We start from the raw sequence: 9,791 nt of genomic DNA on the forward strand, positions 1-9,791 counted from the left end.
TATGACAGCTCAGAGGGAATAACTGTCACTGTCTCACCAAAATCTAGTTATTCCCTTTCAGTGGTGTATACTTTCTGATTTGTTTAGCTTTAAAGTTATTTTTTATTATATGTGCATTTTAAATTATTTCATCTCTGATTACTTTATTTCTACTTTTTTATGTTTAAGTATTTTATTCTGATAACTAAAATTTAGGTTATAATTACTTACATTATTCATGAACTATATTTGTTTTTGTGTTATTTATATTTGAATCGTTTGACTTGAGTCATTCAATTTCATTTCATTGATATTTATTTATTAATAGTACTAAAAATGGAACCCAGGGGCTCTTTACACTTTAGCTACCTTCCCAACCCCCTACATCTCTACATTCCTAGCCCCCTACATCTCCTTCTCCTTCTGCTCCTCTTCTTCTTCCTCCTCCTCATCTTCTTCGGCTAACAGGTTCTTGCTAAGTAGCTGACTCTGATCTTGAACTTGTAAGGCTCCTGCCTCAATCTCCCAAATCACTAAGATTACAGATGATGTCTAGCTGTCTTTGCAACTCTTAAGCCACCTTCTCTCTACTGCTCTCCCTCCCTTGTCCCTAGGGGTGGCAAAAATCACTGTTGCTGTTGCTTATACCAGGCTCCTGCTCTGGGCTTTCTCATGCCCTTATACCCAACCATACCCTGATAATTAGTTATTTTTTTCTTTCTTTTTTGCAATACTGGAGATAGAAACCAGGAAAACTCTACAACTGAGCAACATCTTCAGCTCTTGGTTTTTTTTTTTTTTTTTTTGAGATAGGGTGTCCATAAATTGCCAAGTCTGTTCTCAACTTGTGATCCTCCTCTTTCGGCCTCCCAAGTTGCTGGGATTACAAGCATGTATCACTGCATCTAGCTGAATATTGGTTCATTTGCAAATAAATACTCTGAAAACATAACAACTTAAGTGTATCAGCTCCAAAGACATACCTTATAATATTCATATAAAGTCATGATGACATTCCTCTTTCATCTGTATTAATCCTAGTATTCTCCCAATTTATTACACTGTTAATTTCAATGACGTTTTCATATGTAATATTTTGACTTGTTTTTTCTTGTGTGTGTTTTTTCTTTGTCTTAGATCTTATTGCTAATAATGTTTTTGTATATTCATAAGGATATTTATTCTGCTTATTAAAGATGTGTTGTCTTTGTCAGCACAATACAGTTTCTGTGATATTTCCCATGCAATCATACTTCTGAGGTGGGTAGTGATTGTGGTACATGTGTACATGTTCACCTGGTTGGCAGCTGCTCTTTTTCTCAGTCTGGTAACATGGCTTTTAAAAGGCTAAAGTCCTGAGGAGCTGAAGGGGAGGGCCCCAGGCACCAAGGCACTTCCCTTCCCTTCTCCTGTACCCTGTTACCTTCTGGGCAACTCCAATAATCAAGGCTTTAAATTAAAGCCTTGGAAGAGAGACTGGGCATGCAGGTCAGTGGTAGGACAATTGCTTAGCATATGTGAGTCCTTGGGTTCCATCCCTAACAACACAACACACACACACACACACACACACACACACACACACACCTTAGAAGAAATCATAGTGGGGAGTAAGAGTGGAATAGGAGAACAGCCTTCTTGAGGCCCATCCTCCACTGCCCTACTCTCACCCCCAGCAACAGCCATCTCTAAGTTCTGATTTGGGTGAGTTTCTGAAGTCTACATTTTCTTCTCTCCTCCACAGCTCATCCAAGCTTGATTTTAGAGAGAGGGCCAGCAGCATTTAGGAAGGCCTGAAAGCCTCAAATGTTGATTTTGGTGAAATCATGCAAGGGAAACCCCTAGACCCTGGCTCACCAGTCCTGAAGATGTGTTTTCCACGCTGACCTCCATCTTAGTATATGGGAACCTCCCTTTCGACCAACCAGAGGGATTCCTACACTGCACAGGGGGCAGGGTAGCTGATGCCTCTAAAATGTGGATCCAAGGGAAAGTCAGACAGGGCCTGTGGCCTCTGGGAATGACCTGCACTAGTGGGAAGAACAAACTCTTGTGGTCTTTCTCCAAATCTTGGTGTGAAATCTTCCTCAGGTTACTACCTACGTGACCTCAGACAAGTAACTGAACTATCCTAGGCATTGGGTTCCAGATCTGTAAAAATAGATTGCACCTGGCTAATAGAAGTGAGTGCTGAGGTGGATCCCAGGTTGCGGGGAGTGGGGCTAAAGCTGTGATCCAGTAGGTCTGCAGAGAACACTAGGTGTGGGAGCCTGCCTGCACTGTTAGAGGAGGCCTGAAGGACTTGGGCAATCAGATAACCCCAAGCTTCCCATGGGAACATGCCTATTGAGGGACAAGGCTGAAGTTTGTGTGTGGGTGAACACCAGGCCAGGCGGCATGAGCCACCCTGGGTGGAAGATAAGTGGCAACGGGAACTGTGGGTGGCCAGTGCTCCAGGGGCCAGCTGAGTGCTACGCCAGCAAGTCCTGGGCCTTCTAAGCCTCAAACACACAAGCTGAAGCAAGCCCACAGGCACTGGGGCCCAGGCTGATGGAGATATGGGGAGGGGGAGGTGGTGGCTACAGGGGCAACAGGGCTCCCAAGATTGCTGACCCAAGACACAGATCTCAGGGCCCTTTTCCCTTTACTTGAAACTTCTCCAGAAGAGCCTCTGTGACCTGTGGGCCTGGAAGACACTTGCTCATACTCAATGGGGGCAAATCATCCAGCTCCAGGATCATGAGAACTTCCCCCACATACTGGGGTTCCAACCCCTGCACTGTGGCTCCTTCTAGAAAACCACATACCCTTGAGGGCAAGACTGGGGCCTGAAGACAGTGACGAAACTTGCATATGGCCAGCCCAGTCCCCTGGGTGTCCCCTCACCTGTCCCTTCCCAGGGAGGAGTGAGGCCTTCTGCCACTAAGCACCTTGAAGCCCAGCAGGGCATGAGGTATGGCACTGACAGGTTCAAAACAGGAGCCAGAAGTTCCTTGGGTTGTTTTTATTTTATCAGGCCTGGGCCTTAGATGGACAGGACAGCCCAGAGATGGAAGCATAGAAGGACAGTGCAGAGCTCAGCCAGGGGCCTTGTGGAGGAAAGCTGGGCGTGAACGTGCTGCGAGCCTGTCACTGAGCACTGACCAAACTCAGCCACAGCAGGAGGAACTGAGCAGACAGCAGCACAGTCATCCTGGGCTTCAGGACAGTTTCACTAGATACATCAGTGGACAGAGCAGGTGCTTTTTCTACAGGAGGAGCCTTTCCAGGATCGGGCGCAGGATTCTCCTTCTTGTGCTTCTTAATCCAGCCAGCAAAGTAGCTGAGATTGGTGAAGACACTGGGACCAACAGGGGATTGACATATGTGGCTCCAACTTGTCAGTCCAAACAGGTACCAAACACCTTCCAGTGGGCAGACAAAGGGACCCCCAGAATCTCCCTAAGGAGAGAGACAAAGGACATGGGTAGTAGGACCAACACAGAGGGACAAGCATTGCCCAGTACAGAGAGGACACGGTGGACACAAGGGGTCTCCACTGTCTGAATAGTGTTCATCAGAACCATGGGGAAATTTTTAAAAATCCAGGTACAGGAGAAACCTCCTGGATCAATATCTCCAGGCCAGGACCCTAGAGACCCATTCCACAGCTGACAGTCACAGACCTATGAGAAGGCACTGGGGGATGCTAGGAGCCACAAGTGTGCCCTCCACCTTTTCAACTACATGGGAGATGGCTTTGAGGTCCATGGGGTGGCTGGGTGGCTGGCCTGGAGGTCTGGCCCAGGGACTTTGGTAAAATCCTCTGTCCAGCAAAGAATCTAGGCCTTTGTCTTTGACTTGATAAGGTCTCTAGTTTGAATTCCTTGACTGAGCTTCTTGAGAAAAATGCCAAGCTGTTGGATGCGCTGAGGGGGGAAAAGAAGTGCTGCTAGGCTCAGCTGGAACCACAGGAAGCTCCAGGGTCTCCAGAAGAATGCTGGCTACCATAAATATGCCAGGCCCCTAGAAGGGAAGATCCCTGGTGTCACAGGTGAAATGGCTTTATCTCAAAAAAAACAGAAGCTCAAAGAAACATATTGCCTTCCAGCTGTCTGTTGAATAATACCCCCTGGGGAGTCTCTATGCAAGAGGTGCTTGATGTGACAAGACCACATGTCCACACACCTGCACATATAACATGTGGAAAGGGGGCCACACAGGCAACAGGAAGAGTCCCAGAAGGTCTGCACTAACTGGACCATCAGAGAGCTTCTCTGAGGAGACTGGAGGAGCAGTGAGGCCTGAGTGTGGTTAGAGACAGGCAAGGACATGGAAATTCTCAGCAGGGAGGTGAAGGGACTGTGTGCAGATTCTGAAAGGATGTTCTGGGGCTGCTGGGGTCAGACCAGCAGCAGGGCTCTGGAACTGGTCAGGATACACCTGTGGAAGAAGGGGGGGGGCAGTGTCTGGTGGGAAATGGTCAGCACACAGGATTTTCCATGTCTGATCCCCTCTTCATCCAGGTTCAAATGCAAGGCAAGAACAGCAGGCTGACCATTGAGAAAAGGTTGGGTCCTGGTGTCCAGAGGAGGGGTGAAGAGTGCAGGGGAGACAGGAGGGGCCTCCTGCAGCTTGTGACAGACAGAAGTGAGGACTGAGTAACAGGAGGAGGTTGTGGGGTCAGGAAGTGAGCATGTGAGGAATACTTCTGAGCTGCAGGGCCAGCCAGGAAAGAGCAAGAGCAAGAGGGAAAGCACAAGAGAGGAAGGGGAGGCTGCAGGACAACACCTGGGGGGCCATAGCTCTCAAGGAGGTCAGAGCCTCTCCAAGCTTGGCTATGACCATGGATCCTTAAAGTGTTGTCCACTTCCTCTCTGGGCTTTAGTTTCCCCACCATTAAACAGAAAGATTACACAGAGCAAACATTCATAATTCATGCATCCAATGATGGACTCGTATCCACAATATATAAAGAGCTTCTATGATTCAATACAAAACAGATGACCCCCCCATAGTTGGAAGGGACACACTTCACCAAAAAAGGCAATAACAGATTTTTTAAAGTTCGCAATAAACATATTAAAAAATATTTATCTTCATTAGTTACCAGATAAATGCAGATTAAAAATCACATACAGGGGCTGTAGTGGTTACAGCAATTGCCAATCATAGGTGAGGCACTAGGTTCAATCCTCAGCACCACATAAAAATAAATGAATAAAATAAAGGCATTGTGTCCATCTACAACTAAAAAAGATAAAATAAAAAATAAAAAAGATCACACTCAATGGTTAAAATGAAAACAGTGTATGATCCAAAGCACTGGCAGCAACATGAGGCAAACTGAACCCTCATTTACTGCTGGTGGGAATGTAAATGGATACAACCAGCTTGGAAAGCTGGAATATCCACAAGAGAAGAACGAATGCATACATACCTCATGACGTAACGGTTCCACTGCCAGCACGACCCCCAATCAAAATGTGAACTTAAAGCACACACACAAGACACTAGGATGTTCACAGCAATGACATTCACAAAGACCCCAAATGAAAACTGTCCATTCTCTGAACATAAAAATGGAAAAGCAAAATTGTTCACTTACACAGTAGGTTGGATAAATGTCACACACATAGTATTGAGTAAATGAAACCAGGCAAAAGCCTAGATTCTACATGTTGTATTCAGCTAAAGTCCAAACACAAACCCATGGTGCTTGAAGCCAGAAAGGGGTCATTCTGGGGGAGTTAGTGACAGACACCAAGAGTAGGACCCTTTGGGTGCTGGTATGTGAATATATCCATCTCTAAAAAGTCATCAAACAATACAAGTTATAGCTCCTCTTCTCTCCATGCTATATTTTGACATTTTTTACAGAAAATGGATGGGATAGAGTGGTGCATAGGGGCTCTAGGTACAAAGAAGACATAGATGGAGGGACGCAGCACAGCAGCAAAGAGGTGGCCAAGCTCAGCTGGAGAGTCTAAGCTGGTCTTACTTACTCGGCAGATGGACCTTTCATTTATATAGTCCCCAGCACACAATGCGTCCTCGTGTACACCAGGAGGTTTGGGGCCAGCGTCAGCAGGGTTGGGAGGTCTGTAAAAGGAGTCACAGACATCACTGGGTACAAGCTTGAGCTCTGCCTCCTGAAGTTGCATGGGAGGTGGCAGGAATTCTGTGGGAAAGAATTCAAACATGAAGTGCTAACCAAAGCGAAACCAACTCTCTCTCCAGCCTGTCAGTTGACGCAGGGTGCTCACTTTCTTCAGTTATCATCCCCCAGCCACTTATCCAGCAGGTCGTTGTAGAGTCCGGCTTTGTGGAGCTCTCTGGGAGACAGGCAGGTAGAATGTGGGAGCTGAACTTCACAGGCTGGTGCAGCTGCATCAACGTGATGTCACTCCCTAAAAAATGGTGCTTGTCGAAGTCTGGGTGGACAATGACCTTGTACACTGTCATCTGCATGCTTACATTACTGGGGTTGCTCAGTTGGTTGTACCCTAGCAGGATCCGGTAGTCAGCTGGGTTCTGGGACCTGTTGGGGGCAGATCCTCTGAGTGTTGCACAGGCACCCTGGCCCTAACCACCCACCCACCTGGCAGACAACCAGACCTCACCCCATCATTTCAGAGGTTTTTTTTTTTTCTCCTCCCTTCCTAATACTATGATAGCCCTTCTCTTGAGGTGAGTGTGATTCTGTCTACAACCTTAGGATACCAGACCTTTGAAGGCTTTTAACAGCTTTTCTAGCATGCTACAGAATTCAAGGAGCGGAGAATCTTATTGCTGCAAAGAAACATTTGGAGGGGAAGAGATGTGTCGCATTTTCATCCCTGATCAAACCCTCTTATGTCCCAACAGACTTCTCAAAGTCCCCACTTCCCAGGCCAGCATGACCCCTCCCTCCAATCCTCACATCATCCTCTCTACAAGCTGGCTGGCTCCCAACCTGGGCACAGGCACTCGACAAGTCGTAGTGAAGGAAAAGGAGGAATACTTGGAAACTTCTTTTTGAAACCCTAGTGACCTTCCAGCCCACATGACACACTTGTGTGGTGCCCCTACCCAGACTCCTCATGCCTGGATCCTTCTCTCCAAAAGACCCTCCAGTTCCATGCTTTCACTCTGGATGGAACCATGGTGCCTCCCCTGACATGTCCTTAGGGTCTACTGTGGAAGTTGGGCTTGTGTCTCGCTTTCAAGGTGGGTCTTGCATCTCCACATCTCCCATGTGGGCTTGGTACTCCTAGGTGCTGAATATAAGAATAGAACCCAATTGGGATCTCACAGTCAGCTACTCCTACAGCTCTGACTTCTGGGATGACTGTGGTGTCCTCCTTTTCCTCTCTGGTCACAGAGTGAGTCAGCCTCCTGATGATCTGCCTCACTCTCTCAGGGCAGAAACTATTTACTCATCCCTTATACTGGTCTAGGGGATGGTGGTGCCCTCAGCTCTTCCTAGGTACATAAAACTACAGGAACAGCAAGAACCCCTAGTGTAGGTTAAACAGGGTCCCAGGACAACTCCAGAGAGGAATGTAGTGCAATGTGCAGGTTGCTAGGACCCAGACCCAAGACTCCACAGAAGGTGTGCCCTGGATAGCTTGTGGAGAGCCCTGGCTAGAGGAGGCAGGACATCTGACTATGTGGGCTAACCCCAATCCTCCTGCCCTGGGAAACAGGGACCTGGGACTAACACCTGGAGCCTGTTCTACATGTATGGACAGGGACAAGGACACAGTCACTACCATTTGCACAAGAGTTAACTAAGGTCTGATGACATCTGCTGACACTATCTAGGGGTAGTCAGGACACAGACTACAAAGTCCACCCTGAGAGGGATGAGATTTTTATCCCTAGTGTTTATGGAAAAATAAAAAGTAGAGGTGGTCATTTTGGAACTAAAGTCTGTTTCCCAGTATTTGTTGATAATCACAACCAGAGTAAATTATTTTCCAGGTAGCATCATCTTGGTGGGTTTACCAAAATGGAAATGGGTAGGGGGAGTGCAGGGCATCCTTAGGGTGTGAGATGAAGTCCCAGACCTCTGCCTGGAAGAAGCACACAGACAAGCAGGGATGGCATTCCCAGTAGTGGGCAGGGCACATTGGGCCAAAGGTAGGGCAATAGCACAGGGACACCTGATGACATCAAACTGTCCTAGAATAAAACCTAGATAGGGAAATCTGGACATCTTCATTCTTCTATCCTGCCCACCTTGTGCCTCCCTCCTTCAGTCTCTTCCTAGTGGCTGGGGCCCCACAGAGGGAAATTGCACCTTTGGAAGCAGTGGGCTGCAGAAGCCACCCAGTTGCTGTCAATGAGGGCAGCTCCACAGATAAATTTGCCTCTGAGAAGTAGAGCAGCCTGCCATGGCCACCGTTCAGGTCCTGCCCTCTTTCCACCAAAGATCTTCGGGGATAATTTGTTCCTGCCACATACTGTGGAGACAATTCCAGCTATGAGGCACCTACATTCAGGACACCAGCCCTCGGTGCCCCCAAATATAATAGTAAGAGGACCTCAGGGACAGCCCCTCTTCTCATTTGCTAAGTAGGAATACCCAAGGCCCAGGATGAAGTGACATGGCCCTTGTGACCAAGCAATTTTTACATTGAGTGGGGGGCGGGGGGACAGGGGGGCACATATCAGCATGAAGCTGCCTCTCATGGGAAAAATCCCCACAGAGCAGAAGTCCAGGGAGGGAAATGGGTCCTGGGCAAGACTTCTCAGACCTTCCTTTACCTAAGGAACACAGCCCTATTTGAAGACAGCAGCTGTGAGTCCCGAGCTTGGCTTGATAAAGAGCCCGTGTGGGTACCCGACCTAGACAAATTCATGCAGGACCTTGGCCCTTAAATTGAGATGTCATCCACTGGGGAAAATCCAACAGGGGAAAGGGGGCACACTTTGTGTATCCCCCCTCCCCAGGCCTTCTCAGTCCCCCTCTCACTGCCCCCTTTCCTAATTGCCAACGCTAGCCCCTAGAGCTAGACTTAGCCTGGCTCTGGTCATCCTGGAAAATGGCAGGGCCGGGAGGAACATGAAACTGGCTGGTAAGTGACTGGGCGCGCCCCTCTGAGTCCGCCCCTGGCCTTTGTCCATTTACTCTTCGACAGGTTGGGCTCGGTGTCCTGAGCTTGCAGTGCCGGGAAGCACAGGCAGTACATGAGGGCAGTCAGCCCACAGGTCCCCCACCAGCCTAGGCCTGATTTTTTGGCCCGGGCACCGGCCATTCGGCTGGTCCACTTCGGTGTACCGCACTGAGCAGACTGCGCGCGTGACCCATCACGTGCCCCTGGCAAACCGCACTTGCTGGCAAACTGTCTTGGTCAATCCAGGCTCTCTAGGGACAGACCTTGCCCATGGTTGCCCCATACGGAGTGGCAAGCCAAATGTGCCAGAGCCCCAGGTTTGCAGGACATGGTCATCACTGAGAACCCTCAGATTGATGGAAGAGACGGGGTATCATAGGGCCCCTCCCTCTCACCTCAAGTGACACATGTTCCTTTCAAATGCGAAATACATTTTACTACAACCCAAAGTTTTCAAGAGTCTGTCTTTTCCTATTGTAACGTCCACTCACCAAAAGACTTAATCCAAACCTAAAAATCATCATCTCATCAGTTCAAAGTCCATGGTCTCATCATCAAAATCCTCTAAAGCAGTGTAGATGAGTTTCCTCAGCAGTAGTCTGTTAGATACAGCTCTTGAGTACAATTTTGGGGGTAGAGAATACTGGAGATTGAACCCAGGAGCAGTTTACCATCCAGCTACATCCTCAGCGCCCCGCCCCCCCTCCTTTTTTTTTTTTTTTTTTTTTGAGG

At 48.1% G+C, this 9,791-nt stretch overlaps 1 protein-coding gene across 1 annotated transcript; it reads right to left on the reverse strand.

Annotated features, from left to right (window-relative positions):
- Positions 1-384: 384 nt before the first annotated feature.
- On the reverse strand, positions 385-9,200 carry LOC114093902 (serine protease 40-like). Its single transcript, XM_027936792.2, has 6 exons — positions 9,074-9,200; positions 8,243-8,405; positions 6,225-6,499; positions 5,964-6,139; positions 3,124-3,420; positions 385-501 (listed from the first exon to the last, which is right to left on the reverse strand). The coding sequence occupies exons 1-6, from the start codon at positions 9,198-9,200 to the stop codon at positions 385-387; spliced, it is 1,155 nt and encodes a 384-aa protein (XP_027792593.2).
- Positions 9,201-9,791: the final 591 nt, after the last annotated feature.

This window comes from Marmota flaviventris, chromosome 11, assembly GCF_047511675.1.
Source record: "Marmota flaviventris isolate mMarFla1 chromosome 11, mMarFla1.hap1, whole genome shotgun sequence".
NCBI classification, from domain to species: domain Eukaryota; kingdom Metazoa; phylum Chordata; class Mammalia; order Rodentia; family Sciuridae; genus Marmota; species Marmota flaviventris.

Excerpts from the sequence above, each read along its gene's own strand:
- LOC114093902 (XM_027936792.2), bottom strand. The coding sequence starts at position 9,200 with ATGGCCGGTGCCCGGGCCAAAAAATCAGGCCTAGGCTGGTGGGGGACC. Across the intron at positions 6,500-8,242 it reads GCAGCCCACTGCTTCCAAAG|GTCCCAGAACCCAGCTGACT; the intron begins GTGCAATTTCCC and ends TGCCCCCAACAG. Across the intron at positions 6,140-6,224 it reads GGGGATGATAACTGAAGAAA|AATTCCTGCCACCTCCCATG; the intron begins GTGAGCACCCTG and ends TCTTTCCCACAG.